Source organism: Micrasema longulum, unplaced genomic scaffold, assembly GCF_059751315.1.
Source record: "Micrasema longulum isolate JH-2025_06_02 unplaced genomic scaffold, ASM5975131v1 h1tg000722l, whole genome shotgun sequence".
Classification (NCBI taxonomy): Eukaryota; Metazoa; Arthropoda; class Insecta; order Trichoptera; family Brachycentridae; genus Micrasema; species Micrasema longulum.
The window spans coordinates 26,484-47,918 of NW_028277918.1; the positions used below are offsets into that span (position 1 = coordinate 26,484).

Below are 21,435 nucleotides of genomic sequence, written 5' to 3' on the forward strand. Positions count from 1 at the left end.
GGTTGACCGAAATGGAAAGGACAACTAGACTAGGCAATTTATTCCAGTCTGAAACTACCCTGCTGGAAAGTCAGTTTATCTCGGGGTCGAGGTGGAATTGGGGACGATAGAGCTTCCAGTTATGACCTCGTAAATTTGTGACGGGATTAGAATGATACATCTCGCGCAGGGGGCAGTCATGGTAATCATTGAGCATCTCAAGTTTCTATAAAGTCCCCTCTCATATGTGTAAAAAAAATATTTGTTCGTTCTGCCAAGACAAGGTTTAAAAATTACAGAGATGAAGAACATTTCATTTCATTATGGAAGTGTAGGCATTTACAGGGCTTATGAAAATTGTTTTCAGGTGTTGCCTATTATGGGAATTAATTCAATCAGATAAATTTCTTCGCAGCAATAAAGGTTTCGGCTCTTTAACTTCGCTTAAATCAACAGATGAAATAATTTAAGAAATACGGATGTTCAAACATAGGCAAAATGGTGAATGTCACGCAGCGTGTAAAGTGGCCACTTAAGTTACCCAAAAGGAACACTCCCACACTACCAGAAGTCAAACTAGAGGATGGGTCATGGGGTCTACCGCAAGCTCTGAATTCGGGCAAAGAAATTTCAGGTTTTTGGGCCCCAAAATAGTCAATATGCTACCTGAACATTGCAAAACCATGTCCCGGATTCAATTAAAAAAAATTGTAAAAAATTGGTAACTGGGTTTAGATAGAGAAAAGTCAGAAAATTTACTCAAAAACATTCTTAAATAGTAAATGGTATAAATCAATATTGCATAACTGTATGATAAATTAACTAATAGGTAGTCATGTGATTGTTTATTTTTGCATAAAAATGTCTGCCTTAAAACAATCCTGTCCGATATTAAAATTTATTGCAACAGAGAGGGAAAACATTATTGAGTAGGGAATATGGAAGTCTAGGCATTTACAGGGCTTATGACCTGTCATTGGCTGGTTTAAGTGGCCACATTCACCATTCTGCCATGTTCAAACATCCACATTTCCTCAACTCTTCCATCTGTTGACTTTTGTGAAGTAAAGGAGCTGAAACCTTTATCACACGGGTGAGATTCATCCGGCTGAACCAAATCACCTACTAGGCAACGCCAGAGAAATTTAATACCTAAGTGTGCATGTAGTAGATATTGTTTTTTTTGCTAATAAACCATGATTATTATTATTACTAATGACAGGTCATAAACCCTGTAAATATCTAGACTTCCATATTTCCTTCTCTGTTGTTATTTTTTGTTAATCTTAAAAACTTCCCAGGGGGTGAGATCCAGCCTTTTGTCTATAAACATTTGGACAAACACAAAATATTACAGATACATTTAAAATAAAACACGGTGTAGTTTTTTATTTCAGTTTATTTCATTTACGCCTCCCAATTGCAATTGTTTAATTTATGTACATCCTAACGGGAGAATCACACCCCGTAATATTCCCATCCGCTCGCCTCCTGCGGCCAGCCAGCGTACACTACGCGCGCACACCCGCTCGGCGCTCTCACCAATTATTTAGATACCTACATTAATACGACACTAGAAACCCGGGCGCACCGTCGCTCCCAGAACCGCCCAATTGGAAATATGTCGGCAATTCGCGCCACGGCGATGATGATGGAACAAATCCAGCATTGCCATCTTTAAGTATGCAGAGATGACCCCGTTGCGGGTAAAGTAGGGTCCTACTGACAAAATGGTAAAACTATTAATTCGTAGCTTTTCGCCTATTATTTTTTACTTCATTTTAAAAATATTTTTAATTAACAGGGATTTTTGTTTTTTGGTTGCGACTGTACTGACAATTAAACGATAAATTTCTTTAAATTTGTTGCAACAGAGAGGGAAAACATTTTTGAGAAGGGAATCCAGTCTGCAAACAGTTGGACATACTCAAAACATTGTTGATAATATATAATGCTACGAGTAACGAGGTTTTTTCTAGTTCTTTGCCATTATAAGGCATTATTAATGAATTATAATGAATATTTTTTAATGAGTCTTTTATTTCTTGACCCACGCTACGCACCATAGTACATCAACATTAAGTCACATTTTGGGAGCGAATGGCTTTTACGAAGGATACATAATATATCGGTAGTCAGATGGCAGAAGGGACCATCTGTATTTTTGCCTATGTTTAGGTTTTCAAAAGTTTTAATTAATATTTCAGTAAATACACATATAAAAAAAAATTAAAAATCAAAGTCACTTAGAATGGTAATTTATTATTGAAAAGAAACACTAAAATATTTTAGTTTCTGGATGAAAGTCTTGAAATTGAGACGTATTTCAACTCTCCTGAACATTTTTTCAAATTGCAGATGGTCCCTTCTGCCACCTGACTACCGATGTGTTAAGTTGATATAATTAATTCATAAAAAAAACATTTTTTTCTTCATTTTTAAATAATTACTGAAGCAGTTGAAGATGTACATGTGGAAAATCGGAATAATCGGCGAGTACACGAGAAGATGAATGAGATTGAGGAAGCGAGGTCTGCATGCGAAGATAGAGTGATACGGCATTCTATTTTGGCTCGACGGTTTGATGTTTGGCGACATTGTATCGGCCTAGTGACATATTTTAGTGGCCACGATTCTGGGAACACCCCGGCGAAATTACGCCCGGACAACAAAACAACATAGCATTTCATATGTACAATTTTTTATCATGTTTACGGAGAATATTATTTTCACTATTATAATTATCATAATATCTAAGCGTCATCATTTTTTTTGTTGTTAATATACAAGATTACACAGTGGGTTTATTTGGAATTCTATAGATACAAAGTAAGAAAGAAAATAAAAGACAAAAACATACACAAATCCACTTTTCAAAATCTAAATTTATGTCCCCACCGAAAAGAGAGGAAAAACATTTTTGAGACGGGAACACGGAAGTCTAGACTCGGCTTGAAAGGGCTTGTGACCTGTCATCGCGCACTTCGCCATTCTGCCTATGTTGAAACATTCACATTTCCTCGACTCTTCCATCTGTTCCCTTCTGCGTGTGAGAGAGTCGAAACCTTTATCGAGGGAGTGAATCCAGCCAGCCTGTCTACAAACATTTGGCGAAAACAGGCAAAAAAGTATAAAAATTGAAGTGTTTTCAGGTGTCACCTAGTAGGTGAAATAATCCAGCACGATCAATCTCATCCGCTTCAACAAAGGCTTCAGTTCTTTTACTCGACAAAAGTCGACAGCTGGAATAGTTCAGGAAATGCGATGCTCAAACACAGGCAGAATGGTGCATGTTACACGTTGCGTGATGTGGTCCACTGAAACAAGTCCTGTAAATGCCCAGACATCCATATTCTCTTCTCAATTTTTTTCCCTGTTGCGATGAATTTGGATCTCGATAACTTCTCGGGGTGGTTAAATCCAACTTGTCATCAAACATTTCGGACATACTCGAAACATTTTGCAATCGCCGGTGTTTTGAATTTTTGATAGCAGACCCATTTAGTCGGTGTAAAAATGGAGGTTAACATAAAAGACAAACAGGAAAAGACATTTCGTAGTCAAACATTTTTTTCAAAGCCAGCTTTTTTATGAGAACAAGTCGTGGCTCGTGTTCTGCTGAGGGATTCGAAAATACATCGCAGGGTAATTACGTCAGCTAGGTAATTTAAAAATCAGCATTTTTGAATAAACTAAAAAATTGTGATTTTGCAGTTGCCTAGTTGTAGTAATGAGGAGTCCAGTGATTATTTTATTTGTCAATAGACTATCTACCTAAGCCGAAAAATACTTAATATGGTTTTTTTAAGTTTTGCAATTACTCTGAGACGTCGCAAGTTCTCTTCGGTGAGTTCCGCTAATTTATTTACGCTTTGTTAAGTTCACAATATCTTAAGAACTAATGGAAATTCTTAATATTACAATTTTTTATAAAAATTTCTCAAGAACATATATTTTGCGGGTTTGGAGAGTCCGATTGTCAAATTTACAACACTTAATTTAATTTTTTACACAAAATTTGATACAAATTCTATAACAAATGAAAATCGCCGAGCTCATAAGAACACGTCCAACCTTAGCGGCTGCCGCAGACAAAGTAAACAATGAATACAGTTGAAAACTTTAGCATACTTCGGGGGCGTGAATACCTACCTACCGACACAATATTGACAATCCAATTCTCCAAACCTGTGAAATTTAAAAATTCCCGTTATATTTTGGAAACACCTCATGTCCCGAAGAAGAAAACAATTGTTTTCAGGCGTTGCCTAGTAGGTGAGGTGAATTGGTTCAATGTACAATGCTTTCCATTTCTTCGACTTCTTCAGGTAACTCGAGGCAAGTTGGCTTCATGTAAACCGGAAATCTATCGCGACACTCTATCATCGCTTGATTGGTAAGAACTTGTGACGCAGTTCGAAGCAGGTAATTTCTATTGCTTTGTTCGTACATTTTTGAGATACTTGACCGTGCAATTAAATGCTGTATTTAAACATTTTTATATATAATATCCCTAGGCACTGAGCTCCTTCATTACCCAACGATATGTATCTCGACTATTAATAGTAGTTCGGTGTCCGGATGGATGAAAAATACAGTTCTCTGGGTGTTTTAGACAAGAAAATCGAGCGGAGATATGTCAGTCTCGTAGTGCCGCGGTTGACGCGTTCCCCTACCATGCTGGGTTTATATTCCGGGCGCGATCGATGTGAATTTTCGTTCGAAGGGTGGTTTCGTATAGGCCAGTTCAAAAATATTTAATATTGCAGTTCAAACAACTTTTAAAATGAATAATAGGAATATAGCGCATACTACGAATACCGATAAGAATACGTGAAATGGATTTAGATAAATTGATTGTAACTTACAATCAATATGGATACTGTGGAAAAATGTTTTCATTCAAATTTTGAAAATAAAGTTGTTAAAAATACGTTTCCACGAAAATGCCACACGTTTTGCCTTGACAATTGAACGTATTTATGCAGAAAGCAGCCAGCCATAGAATAGTGAAACTGAGATAATAGCATTTTTATGCAAAGACTGAATTATCAAATCTACACAACAGTTGGAATGTTTTTTACTTTGACAAATAATAAATAATGCATGCATTTTTATAATACAAAAAAAAACTTATCATGTATATGATAATAATGATTTAATGACAGCCAGATCTAATATTGAATGAAACCTCGTACAAACTCTGAATGTATGAGGTGACATTCATTTTTATGACATTTTCAAAGGGTGATTAATACAGTTTTTTGTATGTTTTAAGCAGAACATAGAATTGGCCTTCCTTAATTCAATAGCACCAATATCTTATTTTTTCAAAATTGTGAACTAGTTGCTTTCTGCATAACTATGTTCAGTTGTGATGTCAAAATTCGTGACAAAGTTCTATTTAAATTTTAACGGCCACAAACGGAGGAGAATGTAACTAAATTATGACGTGTTAGGGAGGGGAGGTGGGCAAAGCAATGAACCATTTTTGCGGAAATATTTTTTTACTCAACAGCATTTCACAGAACCCTATTAATTTATATATTTTTTTTAAAAAGTGATATTTCTCTATTCTTGTCCGACCTGCCAGGAGTCGAACCCGGGTCCTGGCGAATGGTAAACGAACGCGTCAAATACTACACAACGAAGCGGGCTTATCTCGATTCGATTTCGTTATTCGGGAAACCTTTTTACCCGAGAGTCTCTTCAGGGGTTCCGGTCCTAATTTACCCACAGAACTGTATCGTTCATCCGTCTGGACGCGGAGAAATTAAGCGTGTTAAATTCGTAGTAAAGTTTTGTTTGTATTTTTTACTTTAGTACAATTTATTGATTAAAATAAAACATAAAAAGAAAAATAACAATAGTCGTACACGATTAATCATTCCAATGCGGTATAATTCCATTTTGTATCAACATATAATTAATGTTCGCTCTATAGTTAAAGCATATGGCACCCACAAAAAGGCTCCGGGCCTCTCTATCGGTGTTTTAAAGCAGTTACAAGTATTGGTATTAGATATTTCACAATAATTTCGTAGTTAACCTTTTCGGACTGCAATTAATTCCTGCCAATATAAAAAGTACAGTAAAACCCATGTTTTACGTTTTCAAGGGAGCAACAAAAAAGTGTAAAACTGAGGAGAATGCTAAAGCAAAGAAATGAAAGATATATGGAAAAAATGAAATTTCATTAAAATATAATTATTGTACAAGACTATACTGAATAACCTGCAGAATTTTTTTAAAAACGGTCATAATTGGGCTTCATTCTTATTTACCTGTGATTTCATTAAAAATATTTTGTATTTTTTCAATCAATATCACAATGTGTTTTTTGTATTGAATTAAAAAAAAACATGTTTAAATAATTTTTATGCCGAAATTTTTAGGTCTTATTTTTCATACAGTCTCATTTAAATATACCGCAATTAACGATTTTTACGTTTTTCATAACCACGGTTTTACGTTGACAATTTGTTGAAATGAGTTCGATCTGTCAAAAGACGTCGAGCCGCACACCGCCGCGTTTCCCCAATATGGTGAATAAAATCAAGGTAAGTAAAAAAATGTGTAAATTGTTGTCTCAAACTAAAATCAAAGTAGGTTCAGTGTAATTGACCATTTTTTTCAAGTGTCTAATTTTTACATTTTACTAAATTGTTACATGCTGTTGACGCATCTTTAGGAATAATAAAGTCTCGACATCAATAAATTACGATGCAGAAAGTTAAAAAATTTGGCAATGGAAATATTGTTTGAAGTTATAAACATAATTTGGAAAGAAGATTGTTCAATCAGTTATCATAAAAGTGTGAAACAGTTTTGCCGCGATGTAAATGACAGTTGAAATTCTGTGGAGCCATACTACAAAAAGTGATACCATATAAATAAAATTTCCCAATATTTAGGGGAAAAAATCATTGTATGCATTTTATGCAAAATCAAATTTTAATTTTCGTGTTTTTAAAGTTAAGTACATACGTAAAATTATTTGAATATGTTTTGTTTATTTTTAGAAAACACACATTATAGCATTGATTGAAAAAATAAAAATTATTTTTAATGAAATATATTAAATATTTATGAAGCTGGAAAAACGACATGGAAGATTTCTTTTAAATAGGTGCGAAGGTTTTCACAGTCACTGTTTTCAATATGTTTCTTTTTTGGGTGATACCGTGTGTGTTGGATTTGTTACCTAAGTTTCGGCTACCATTGCAGGCGCCATCTTTACTCAGTTCACCCTGAAGATGGCTCCTGCAATGGTAGCCGAAACGTCGGAACAAATTCAACACACACGGTATCACCCAAAAAAGAAACATATTGAAGATTTCTTTTATTCGCAGGAATTAATCGGACCGATTACTGTTTAGACATTCATCTCGCTTGAAATCTCAATCGATCTACACCATTGAATATATATAAACAAATGCCACATTGGAATACATTAAACGCGTTGTATAATGCGACTAATTTGGTTCAGTTTTCGACGTGACGGGTGTTTTTTTTTGTCGTGATAGAACTTGCAGTCTCTCGACGAAATATGACAGTTTTTTACATTTAAGAGTATTATGAATCGTGGCCGATGCGATGGGATAGTTTTTGCGGGAAATAAAAATTATGAATTGAAAAATATTTTTTATGCTACTAATAAGTAGTCAAAAATATTTTTTTTTACTCCATAGTATTTCACACTCTTATTAATTTAAAATTGTGAAAATAAAAGGTGATATTTTTCTATTGTCAACAATATACATATTCAGGGTGTTCTTTAAACTCTGTCACATCCGAAACCACGATGATCAGTATGGACAAAAAGACATATAAGCATATTTAAAAAAATATTTAGATGAAAGAAAATTTTCAAAAATTAAATGTTTAAAAAACAAATGGTTGCTTACTTCTGCAGGAGAGAAGTGAGGGGAGCTCGGTTGTCGGGGTATCTGGCTCCCCCCTCCCCCCCTCGTTTCTCCACAGCAGAAGTAAGCACCATTTGCTTTTTTTGATATTTAATTTTTTGAAATTTTATTTTTTCCAAAAAATTATTTTAATGTGTCAATATGTCTTCTTGCTCATACTGATCATCGTGGTTTCGGATGTGACAGGGTTTAAAGAACACCCTGTATAACACCGTCAGTTCAAAATAAGGCTACGGAGAATTTGACTTTCAAATTATTGAGTTTGTTGCAAACGAGGCAACCTCTACTCGAGTATTGCAAAGTTGGCAATCTCCGAAATCATCGCTAGTTACATATCCTCGTTACGCCGGCAATATCCCCTAAGTGGCATTCAAACAATCTTTAGGGAGATAATTTAAACAGTGCAATTTTTTATGATTGATTTTAAAAAATGTATGTTTATATTAATAATAAAAGGAATCATGTATTGCCGGATTAAAATATGTGTCTGTGACACAGAAAAGTAGCCAGAAACTAAAATGCACATAACGATCCACGGAAAGACAGATGCTCGGTGTATGTCCAAGAGACGGAATAAGAAATGAAGAAATGAGGCGTAGATATCGCGGATCCTGCAGCTAAATTAAAATGGCAGCGGGCGGGATGAAAAAGTGGAGACCACAAAAAAGATTAGACAATGACTTTGCCTCAAACACAGATAATAAAAGCGAGTGAAGGAAGGAATGGAGGCGTTTGGAAGAGGCCGCCATCCGGCAGTGCAGAGAACAAGGCTGAAGAGGAACAAAAGGAAAAATATACAATTTCATTATGAACTAATATTTAAGTTTATTTTGTTGAAACAAAGTTGTGTAATCGTATGAGGCGGACATTGCAGGCACGACGATATAATTTTTAACTGATTATAATGAAAATTTGAAATATAAAAAAACGGTTTCTTGTGATTTGATCAAAATAAAGAAAGACAGATTTGCGAGGTTTGCAAATAGTACCCTCATTTGTGTTCTGGAACAATATTCTAATTAATTGTGGAACGCCTTATACTCGAACGACGCTTGCAAATTCTGTAAATGTACTTTCGAAATCAGTCACCAATATTTTGAGTTTGTAAAAATTTTTGCAGACGAGACTGGATTCAACCCGCTAGGGAGTTATTGATATATTACAACAGAGATGAAGAGCAAAAATTTGGACAAACCTAAAATATCATTGTGTTTTTATTCTTCAGAACACATTAAAAACAAGCTCATTGCAACAGATGTTTGATTTTTTAAATTTAAAGTCGTATCACGCTTAAAAAAACACCCTGTATTTTTATTCAGATTACACATTTTATTTATGGTTAACAATAATTACATATAATTACAATTGTTTAAGAACTACCTACAATATAATTAAACCAATGACAGCCTTTATTCTTCACCTGCGTCGACTAACAACGTGCCCCGTTATTTTTTTACACTTACAATTTTTTTTTCCGTTACCTACGTTTACATTTACGACAGTTCAAAGTCTGATGTTCGGACGGCAGAATTATATTCAAGACACACTCGTAACACTGCAGAAAAATACCGAAACTAGCGGTTTACGATGGAGTCTGGTGCCGACCCTTATGTAATTGGAAAAACAAGGAGGAAAGCAGGCTGAATGCTGTCGAAATGCGATCTCCGTGCGGTCTAACTATGTACGGTAGGTGCACAAACGTCGGGATTCGCGCATCACGTAAAGCTGAGAATGTTGACGGATGCCGAAATTGAGGAAGAGCGAGAAAGACACGGCTAGACCAAATTCAACAAATACTCAAAGATGGACACGGCGAAAATTTTAATATTTAAATTGATTTCAACAGAGAGGGAAAACATTTTTGAGAAATGAATATGGAAGTCTAGGCATTTACAGGGCTTATGACCTGTCATTTGCTGGATTAAGTGGCCACTTTACACACTGTGTAACATGCACCATTCTGCCCATGTTTGAACATCCATCTAGAGTTGAGGTAATGTGGATGTTCAAACATGGGCAGAATGGTGAATGTTAAGCAGTGTGTAAAGTGGCCACATAAACCAGCAAATGACAGGTCATAAGCCCTGTAAATGCCTAGACATCCATATTCCCTTCTCATAAATATTTTCCCTCTGGGTTGAAATTAATTTAAATATTAATAACCTCCTAGGGAGGAAATCCAGCCAGCCTGCAAGCATTTGGACATACTCAAACATTGTTGCGTGATTGTTGCTAGAATGTGGATGAAGCGAGGTCTGATTGTAATGACTAAAGCGGCGTTCTATTCTCTTCGCTTACCCCTATGGAGAGGCGACCTGACCGTTTGTTCGTATCTTCGAAATAAACATTTCGACAATATAATATTTTCTACATATTTTGAGGTTATAAATATTGTAAATTTTATTGCTAAACAGTTGATGTTAATTTTTTAAGCCTCTGTTTTAGATGCCCGTCAGCGGTTGGGAGAGGGGATGCGAAAGGACGTTACGAATAGTACACCGCCACGCCCGGGCCAATTGAGAAGAAATGGTTGGATATTTTTCAACGCCAGTTTCACAGTTGGCCGTTTAACCGACAAACAATTGAACGTAATTACGCAGAAAACAGCCAGCCATAGAAAAGTGGAAGTGAGATAATAGCACTTTCGTGAAAAGAGTGAATAATCAACTCTACACAACAGTTGGACTGCTTTCTACTTTGACAAATGATAAATAATGTATACACAAGTTTTTAAGATTCACAAATTTCAAATTAAACATTCCAATTGAGAATCTGAACTATAAATGTTTACTGAAGCGGTTAAAATTACTATTTATTAGTGATAGAAGGGAAATTTCAAATTTAGCACCCCTTTTCAAGTTATTAAATAATGTTATTGACAGTCCCCAACATTTAAATTGTGTGAATTTTTATGTGAGACAGCGTTGGACGAAACAAAATACTTCTTTTGCTGTTTGCTAAATACACACCTATTTCACGGCTCCACATGTTAGCGAACAAACATGGAAACTTTGATTTATTTAATTTATCTTCATACAAATTAGAATCATTACTTTTTATCACTTCTTTTCTAAATTATAAAAATGTACTAAGTGTGATACTTGTTTGACTGTTTATGCTATGATACACCGCCTCTGTTACTTCAATACTTTTCATATTTAAACTCTTTATTTATTGTTAATTTGTTGCTTACCTATGTTATAATTTCTTATTTAATTTTTCTTTATTTTCTGCTGATTTTATTTTATGTATCTATATTTTCTATACTTGTGTACAGGTGTTTTGTTTCATTATAATTGTTTTTCAATATTATTTTATACTTTGTCAAAGGCGTAAGCCGTCAAAATAAATAAATATGACCAGTCCAAAAAGCCAGCCCTAGTAAAACTCTGATGTATGTTGTGTGATTAAGTGCGGCACGTATTATTTTTTAGGGTACTGAAATTGCAGAGAACGACTTTAATTTATTTAATAGAAGAAGATTTTTGGAGGCATTAATCTATCCATCAGCATCTATACCGTAAGATTTTTTTTTAGTGCTGTGGGCGTTTTCTGCAAATTGAGAAATGCCATTTTTGTGAACAACACTATTTTCAGAAGGAGATTGTTACAGTTTTTTGTATGAAAGCGGTCTGGCTGTTTCTGGCAGAATATACGATTGACCTCACTGCACCCGATAACACCAATATCTTTTTTTTTAAATACAGATTGGCGCATTCTATTTCAGATAGATAAGTTTGGGAAAGCCTTCGCAGGGTGGAAGAGCTCGTCTTGAAGATAGTTCTGCGCGTCTCGGCTCAACCAGACACTCGTGTTATTTCTAAGACCCGTATTTTGAATGACGTGAAGAATAATGCAAATATTTCAGCTATAAAAACGTATTATGCAATATTAAAACATAACGCAGAAAAACGGCTGAGAATCCAAATTTGAAATACCACCTTTACCGCTTCTCCGATCACTTTAAGGTTTTCGGCAGAAACTAAAGATGAAATCAACACAGCGCTTACGGGGCGAACTTTAAATTCACACGCCGAAACATTCGCATTATTCCGCAATCTTTTTTAAAATAGTTTTGTGAAGCCTATCTAATTGTAAGTTCATTCAAAAGTAACAGAAAAAAAATACAAAGTAGTTTATTAATTCGTAGCTTATAATAATACGCAAGTTTTTTTTTTAACTTCAAACAGCCATAGTTATTTTTTTAAATTTTTAAGATGGACCTATTATGCTTCGATCCGGAAAATAAATAGCGAAAAATTGTCCTTCTCGTCGAAGCCACAACGGCCCTGAAAGACGACCAGTCTATAGTATTCTAAGACTCCCAGTCGATTGCGATCGATTTCCGGTCAGTCGTGATCATGTCTGAGGATTTGCAGTCTACGGTGATCACCGAGAGTTGACCGAATCTAAATAATATCTCGACAGTAAGAAGGCCGAGGGACCGATGCGGGAGAGTCAATGAGGAAGTTCAGCGGTTTTGTAAAATTTGTTTACAGACTATCTTTACAGTTCTCCGTGTCCGGGCGGATTAAGAATACAGCTCTGCGCGTGAAATAGAACCGGAAACACGGATGTGCGCTTTTGACTCGTGGAGATAGGTCCCCCCGTGGTGTAACGGTTGGCGCCACCACGGTTGCGGTTGGCCTACCACGTTCGAGATCCCGGGTTCGATTACCGGGAAGTTGGACAGGACGGGTGATTCTACATAGCAATATTCAGAATGAGGTTGATCAGGTTGATTTTTCTCAAACAACCGCCTTTTATAATATCGATGAGAGTATAATATTGATCGGTTATTGTAAACACTCGGCGAACTTGTGACGTTGCAAAGTAGTAACTTCGCAGTACAATTAAACGCTCTAATGTTTACTGCGAGTGAGAAAACATTATTAATATCCGACTTCCCTAGGCACTGAACTTCTCCATTGCCATCCTATTCTCGTGTCAAGAGTCTGAAGTCAGAGTCAGTATGGCGGATCACGCACGACTGGAGGACGCGCAACTTTGCACCGACGTCGATGGCCGCACGGCCCCGCGCAGAAGTAATGTCGAGGTCCAGTCTGTAAATGTCTTCAGGGCGAGGTATCACTCGGTGCTGGTCTGCAGATTATTCAGTCAGAGCCTGGAACAGCGAAACAGATCATTAGACACATATTTCAACAGAGACTGAGGCATTATTATACACTGGAATCTCTTGTTATAGGATTTCAAAATACAGTAAAACCTCAATTTTACGTTTTCTCACTTTTTAGACTGAAATATGCAGGTCCTATTGTTTTTGCATACATTCCTCATTCAAATATTCCCCTCAATTAACGTTTTTTACGTTTTTCATAACCCCAGTTTTACGTCGAAATTTTTTCACAACTCATTCGATCTGTCAAAAGACGAGCCGCCGCGTGAATGAAGAATAAAATTGAGGTAAATAAAAATAATGTGTAAATTATTGTCTCAAACTAAATTCAAAGTGGTGCAGTGTAATTGACCATTTTGTTTAAGGGTCTAATTTTGAACATTTTACTAAATTGTGACATGCAGTTGACGCATGTTTAGGAAGAATAAAGTCTTTACATCAATAAATTACGATGCCGAAAGTTTAAAAAAGTGGCAATAGAAATATTATTTGATGTTATAAACATAATGAGAAAAGGAGATAGTTTATACAGCCATCAGAAAAGTGTGAAACAGTTTTGCTGCGATGTAAATGACAGTTGAAATTTTGTGGTGCCATTCTAAAAAGAATTATACCGTATAAATAAAATTTCCCAATGTTTAGGGAAAAAATAGTTTTATGCATTTTATGCAAATTCAAATTTTTATTTTCGTGTTTTTAAGGTTAAGTACACAAATTAAATTATTTAAACATGTTTTTTTTAAAATTCAATAAAAAAAAACACATTGTAGTATTGTTGAAAAAATTCCAAATATTTTAAATTATCATTGGGAAATGTGAATAAGTAAGTTGATCATCTTGCCTTAATGTAACAAAAATGATCAAGATACGCTGCGATTGGTGTACCGATGCGGCGCCCTATGCTCCATTAGGTGCGGAAAGGGAATGATGATGATGATGAAATATGAATAATCCCCAATCACGAGAGTTCCTACAATTTTTCTGCAGTATATTTAGTATGGTCTCGTACAATAATTATATTTCCGAGAAATTTCCTTTTTTCCATACATTTTTCATTTCCTCACTTTTACACTTTTTTTGTTGCTCCCTCGAAAAACGTAAAAATGCGATAGGAACAAAAATGAATTGAACATAAAATGAACGATGCGTAACAGTAATATCGTTCCCTTTCCGAACCTTACGGTGCATAGGGCACTGCGTTGTAAAAAATAAGTTTGACATCTGAAAGTTTTGTTGGGTTAACTAACTCGTAGGTGCACTTTTTGTAGTAAATAAAACGCATGCGCGGGGACCGAGCCGGAGAGTAAGGTCCGGGGATCGATTCCTGGTAGTGTGGATGCGAAATATTGATTTATATTTCCTTGTTCCCGGACCGCCACCCGAAGTGTTAAGACTGATCACCTCACCTCACCTTCGACATTTGAAGAAAGCGCATTACATATTGTAACCCGAATTTCGGATGACCGCTCACCTAGGCCGTGCATCACGTGACTTCCATGGGCCCCTTCCGGGGGGGCGCGGGCGCGGTGTCGGCGGGGGAGGGCGCGCCCCCCGGCCCCGTTGCCGCCCCCACCACCGTCCCCACCACGGCCCCCGCCTCCTTCAGCTGCTGCGCCTTGCTCTCCTCGCTGCGGAAAGACAAACTCATTATTCGTATGTACGATTCTTCCATTATACAGTAATTATCGTATTCGCATGCACTAATCTACACACTTAAGTGAAATACGACGTAACTGTCAGATGCAGAGATAATGTGGCTAGATGCTGTCCTATTAACATATAGTAGCATCTAGCCGTATAAACATTGCCACAATAATAAATAAATTTAGTTATTAAATTTTTTCCACCTTGACAATCTACCTACGTATTGAGATGTCAAATGAGCCACTTTTGTAATACTTAAGTAGACGAATAATGACGAAAGTTAAGCATACCTTCTTCGTAATTGTCAAAAGTCATATAAAAATCAAATTCAAGCGAGCATTAATTAATTTAATTGGAATTGATTGAGTTAATAATCGCTTTAAAGTGGGCACTTTTCATCACAGAAGCCTATTTAAAATATGAACTATTTCAATTAAGGACAGTTATAGGCAGCATGTTTAGAATAAAATACTTTGTACCAATAAAAACATTAAGACTTATTAGTGGAATCAATTATTAGGTACGGTATTACCAGTTGGGGCCTTTCTTGTAAAACCAACATTAAAAAAATTAAATCTTTACAAGATTCGGCTCTTAAATTAATTAACAGATCAGCTAGAATTGATAAGGAAGAGGCACCCTAACTTTTTAAAAAGCGAGGGTGCCTGTGTCCGTAAATGCTATTCTATGGCTCAAATTTGTTACTAGATATCGATTTGATGGAACTACCAGAAAAGGTATTTATACATACACACAATACAAGGCTAGCACAAAGTGAAGGCTTGTCAGTAGTCAGTACCGAGGCATGTTAACGAGTATGGCCAAAGAACACTTCATTTTACAATTTTAATAAGATTCCTAAGCAGATCTTAAAAGAAAATATTGACAAAACTTGTTGGAAAAAATAATTAAATGGCTCATAATATAACAAGGCTTTATATTGATTATTATTTTATAATAATAATAATAAATTTTGTCAATTTTTATAGCGCCGTTTTCGTAAATAATCACTTCAAGGGCGCTGTGCATTATACTTAATTCTATCAGCTTACTCTTAATTACTATTCACTTACACACTAATTTTATAAATTACCCATACACATATGTATTATGTTTGTATTCCTTTTAAGCAGTAGCACATTTCAAATCAGGAAACGATTTTACAAATAAATGAGTTTTTAATTTTTTTTTAAAAAGCGATTCTGTTGCACATTTTTGTAGTTCTGAAGGTAAGGCATTCCACGCCAAAGGTCCGGCTATTGCAAAAGCTCTATCACCAAATTTGGAACTCTGGTTGCATAATTGGGATAGTATCACCTTCCCCACAGCAGAACAGGAGGCTGAGCGGAGAGTGAGGCGCCTATCTGCCAACTCATCCGGAATGCATAGTTCCTTAAGGTATTGAGGAGCCGTGTTATGCGTTGTTTTATACATTAACCAACACAGCTTATACTCAACCCTTTCAGGAAAACGTAGCCAGTGCAGACTTTGAAGCAACTGTGTAATATGATCGTACTTTGATACACCAAAGATCAGCCTAGCAGCTGCGTTCAGAATCGACTGCAATCGTTCCATTTTATATTTAGGGAGGCCAGCATATATTCCATTGCAGTAATCGACCCGTGATATCACAAACGCGTTCACTAAGAGACGAGCCGCCTCATTAGGTAGATGTTTTCGAATACACTTAATTTGCCTTAGCTGGTAAAAACATGCGCTGACTGTCTTGCTGATTTGTCTTTCAAGCGAATGTTCAGCGTCAATATGAACGCCTAAAAGCTTGACATTAGGAATAATAGAAGGTCCAGTGGTTAAAGAGGAATCTGTTAACATATGTTGCCTTCTTGGTGTTGCAACCCAAAGGTTTTCTGTCTTTGATGGATTAAGGATAAGTCGATTTCCAGCCATCCAGTCACCTATTTTACCTATACACTGAGTGATGGCTAATTGTAAATTGTCTTTATCCATCGGCATGCAGAAAAAGTATATTTGGGTATCATCAGCATAACAATGAGCCCATAACCCGCACGATTTTATTATTTTTTCAACGTCTTTTGTATAAAGTAGATACAACAATGGCCCTAAAACTGATCCTTGTGGTACTCCTGTTGTTACAGAGTGAACTGGAGATCTTGCATTTTGAAATGCAACCTCATACTCTCGTCCGTGAAGATATGACTGGAACCATAAGTGTTATGTTAACAATCATCTATTTAATTTTTTGTAAATAAATTTTGTGGAAAAATACGTATGCTTTTAGTTCTTAATAACGTTTATATTACTTTTTAAAATTATATCATTTCTCTAACGTTTTCTTTGTAAAGGAAAAATAAGAAATCTGCTGACAAGCCGGTTTAGTGGGTTTCATTATTTTTCTTTTTATATTTTTCTGTTCATGTTTACCTTCTTAAATGAAAATTAATACAAAAAAAAAAATAAGAAAGGAACGCGAAGTAAAATTTCAGCGTCATATATTGGTTTAATTCGATCATATGACGTCGCAGATGACAAGTCGGTAGGCATACCGAGGTATGTAGAGATAGTACAGAAGTTAAGTATACCAAAAGAGTGTTTGTAACTGCCCCCAGGTATTTACAATACCCAGTGAGGATAGACAGCCCTTAATATGTTTGCACACAAATCAATTTATTTCATTGTATCGGATACCTTTGTGATTGTTTTGCAAACAGATCCTATTGTATGCTCGAATGATTTATTATAGTAAGCTGAACTGAACTTCCAATAACAATTGAGAGTCGGTACCTGGACGCCTGCTGCTGGCGCAGGTGCAGCATGCCGGTGAGCTCGCGCAGGCCGAGCGCGCCGCCGCCCGTGGCCTGCAGCAGGCGCGAGCGCTGCTCGGCCGTGAGCGCGCGCGTGCGCACCACCTTCACCTGGCGGTGCGCGGCCGTCGGCGCGGCGGACGGCAGCTGCACCACGGCGCGCCGCGCCACACCTGCGAGGGAAACAAACACATCTCTCAAATTCCATACCGACAACTATCTTCACACGGCCTCCTCTACATTCGCACACGCGGAACTTAAAAATAATCCATCTCCTTAACATTGAATCACTTATCACAGGTTCTCCGCACACCTCGGAGATGTGACGATGAATGTGGACCGGTTTAATTACCTTATCTCGCAAGTGGCGGGATTTCCAATTTTATTCGGCATTTCAAACAAGAACCACGAAGCAAACACGACCGAGCTGACTCTTATTTTTATTTTTTTATTTGGTTTACAAACAATGAAAAATAATTTTTAATATACAGAAATACTCCCACACTACCAGAAGTCAAACTAAAGGATGGGTCATGGGGTCTACGGCAAATTCTGAATTCGGGCAAAGAAATTTCGGGTTTCTGGGCCCCAAAATGTTCAACATGTTACCCGAACATTACAAAACCACGACCCGAATTCAATGAAATAAATTTGTAATAAAATGGTTATTGGATTTAGGTAGAGAAAGATCGGAAAACTTACTAAAAAGCATTCTAAAATAATAAATGGTTTACATATTGTATAACTTTATAATAAATCAAATAGTAGGTAGTCATGTGATTGTTTATTTTTGAATAAAAATGTCTGCCTTAAAACAGGATGTACCTAGTTAGGCAGACTAGACATAATCCAGAGAAATCTATTGCCTAAGTATTTTCTGTAGTAGATAAAGAAATTGTAATTTTTGTTAATAAACCATTATTCTTATTATTATTCAAATAAAAAGACATTGAAATAAAATTAACAATTTAAATTATTAAAATAAAAATGAAATTATTGTAAAAATTAATTCATTAATATAAAATACATCTTATATTATACACATTATTGCAAAAAAAATCGTTAAAATAAAACGATATGAGGTTCCCTAGGAAGTACATACCGTCCCTCTGGTTGGCCCCGAGGAGGTGTCCCTGCAGCCGGAGCTTCATGGACTCGGTGACGGCCACCGTGATGAGCTGCTGCTGCTGCTGCTGCACCTGCACGTGAACGGTTCCCTGCCCCGAGTTCACCACCACCTGCGCACACACATACTTGGAATTTTATATGACAAAAAACCTAAATGATCTAAATCTAAAGATACATACGTAGTACAAAAAAAGTATAATTACAGAGGAAAACACTAAAGAGAGGAGATAAAAAATGTATGGAAAAAATATAAAAATGGAATTACATTGAAATATAATTAGTGTATTAGATTAACTAGATTATTGTGTAAATTTGTATACTGCCAGAATTTTTTTTTATAATTAGAGATTATGAATATTTTTACCTATGTTCAATGAATTAATTATTTTAAAAAGCATATTTTTTCAATTAATGTCAATAATTTCATGTACTAATCTCTTAGCCGCGGGTAGCACGCTTCGGTGTTTCGGCTTATTTTCCGTTCCACGCGGCAAGCACACGTCAGTGCTTCTTGACTATCCACGGACTTTCGACCTTATGTTTACTACGAATATGGGCTAGAATCCCTCAGAGATTTAGCTTAAAATTATGTCGAATATATTCCCTATTGCCATCTGTTGAGATTTGTTTATATTTTTTATGATTCTTATCTAAACAATCAAAATTCAGAAACTTAGCCAAGTTCCAAATCAAAGCTAGTCTTTAGTCAATTTGAAATCATCACATGACTCGGTCGGTCGCGCATGCGTACAATCGAATCTTTTAATCCACTAAGATCTGTGCGTCGATATGTAAATCTTTGCCACTTTAACCAGACTTTTATGTTATTTCCTTTTTTTAAAAAACATATTTTTATTAATACGTTTTTTAAGAAATACATATTTAACTCAATTTATGTGGTGTTGTCTTGTGTCGAGAATAAATCTGTGAACTGTTTTATTGCGCTAAGAGTAAAATGTCCAGTTATAAATTTAAAATGTCTCATTTATCCGCGGAAGAAATTTCTGGAGCAATAGAGAACATGGATTCTGACTTTGATATGAGTGAAGAAGAGTTTGAAGCAGCTGAACTTCCAGATCATCAAGGGCTTTCGGATTCGGAATCAGATAACCACGGAGAAAGTTTACAATTACCTTCCAATGCCGAAAATTTACCAGGACCTTCTACACAACCACAAGCGCCGATCGCACAACCATGGGTAGTTGGTCCATTTTAGCCCATAGTTCATAGATTCGATGAATTTACGGCTGGAGTTCAACCTTCAACATCCCTTACAGAAGAATCGATTGAAATCAATTTTTTTGAACATTTTTAAAATTCTAAATTGATGACTAAAATAGTTGAGCAAACAAACTATTTTTATTTTGTATTAATGAGGCGTAAAGAATACGGGCCAAAAGCTAGGATTCGCAATTGGAAACCGACAAATATTTGCGAAATGTACGTTTTTTTTACACTAACGATGGCAATGACTAGAAGTCGCCACTTATCTGTTGAGGAATACTGGTCTACCAATTTAGTTTTATCCAGCCCATTATATGGTAAAACTATGTCAAGGGATAGATATGAACTGATTTTACAAATGTTGCACTTCAGTGACAATGAAACGAATTCTGTTGATAAACTTTATAAAATAAGAACTTCAGTGAATCATTCACGAAACATTTAAAAAAATACTTTATTGCCTTGTAAAAAATTGTGTATTGATGAGTGTGGTAATTTTTAAAGGTAGATAAAGTTTTAAACAATATATCCCGTCAAAACGCCACAGATTTGGTATAAAACTGTTCGTGCTGTGTGATGTTACGACTAGCTTTATTTTGGATTATATTATTTATTGTGGTGAAGGCACAGAGATAACCGATGAAAAGTGTTTAGGCGTGTCAGGAGCGGTAGTGACTACTCTCCTCAAAGATTATTTGGGAAAAGCGCTTGTGCGCTTTTTTTTTTCTTCCCTTTGGTGCGATAATTGGTACACCAGCCCAAGTTTGTTTAATCACCTACATAAACAAAAAACTAACGCTTGCGGCACAGTGAGGAAAAATCGCAAAGGCATGCCTGATTTTCCAAAAACAAAATAAAGGAGAGTATAAATCCAAACACCAGGGTTCTCTTCTCGCTATCAAATGGCACGATAAACGAGAAGTACATATGCTGAATACGTTTCACGGAGATAATTTAGCACCGTCAGGAAAAGTAGACCGCGATACTGGGGAGAGTATTTTAAAACCACTTTGTGTTCTGGAATACAACAAAAACATGGGTTCCGTCGACAAAACTGACATGATGTTATGCAGTTTAAATTGTATGCGGAAAACCGTCAAGTGGTACCGAAAATTAGCTTTCCATTCTGTTGACATGTTTTTGTTGAATGCCCACTGTCTATTTAAATCTGTGAAATTTTCAAAACCCTCTTTAGCAGACTTCCAAATGGCTATTATTTTTAAATCATTAGAAAAGTATGTTCATACCACTCATGTTCCAGTGACTCTCCGTTTATATTACCGAGATTGATAAGCCGTCACATGCCGGTGTTAAATACTCCTAGTGCCAAGTGTAACACTCCACGTCGGTTGTGTCGTTTTTGTGCGAGTGGTAAAATAAAACCAAAACAAAGACAAACAACTAAATACATTTGCAGGGAATGTAATGTTGCGCTCTGTGTCTTTTGTTTTAAATTTTACCATGAAAATCTAAATCGTTAAATAAATTATAAATTAGTTAAACGTGCTTAGAAATAATAAACAAATTTTAATTATGTCCGTAATATATACAATGATAAAAACGTGATCAGTGCAGTGTTCTCAGTGAAACTCGTAAAGATATCTGCAACATAAAG

The 21,435-nt window shown here is 36.0% G+C and overlaps 1 protein-coding gene across 2 annotated transcripts in view; it reads right to left on the bottom strand.

Moving 5' to 3' along the window:
- Nucleotides 1-1,360: 1,360 nt before the first annotated feature.
- Nucleotides 1,361-21,435, bottom strand: part of E(Pc) (Enhancer of Polycomb) — a 43,984-nt gene continuing 23,909 nt past the window's right edge. For both annotated transcript variants that reach the window (XM_088229905.1, XM_088229906.1), the window contains 4 exons: nt 18,571-18,706; nt 17,449-17,641; nt 14,513-14,669; nt 1,361-13,029 (listed from right to left, as the gene is read on the bottom strand). In XM_088229905.1, the coding sequence (XP_088086031.1) occupies nt 14,525-14,669; nt 17,449-17,641; nt 18,571-18,706 (474 nt within the window). In that variant the 3' untranslated portion in view covers nt 1,361-13,029; nt 14,513-14,524. The remainder of the gene's footprint in view (nt 13,030-14,512; nt 14,670-17,448; nt 17,642-18,570; nt 18,707-21,435) is intronic.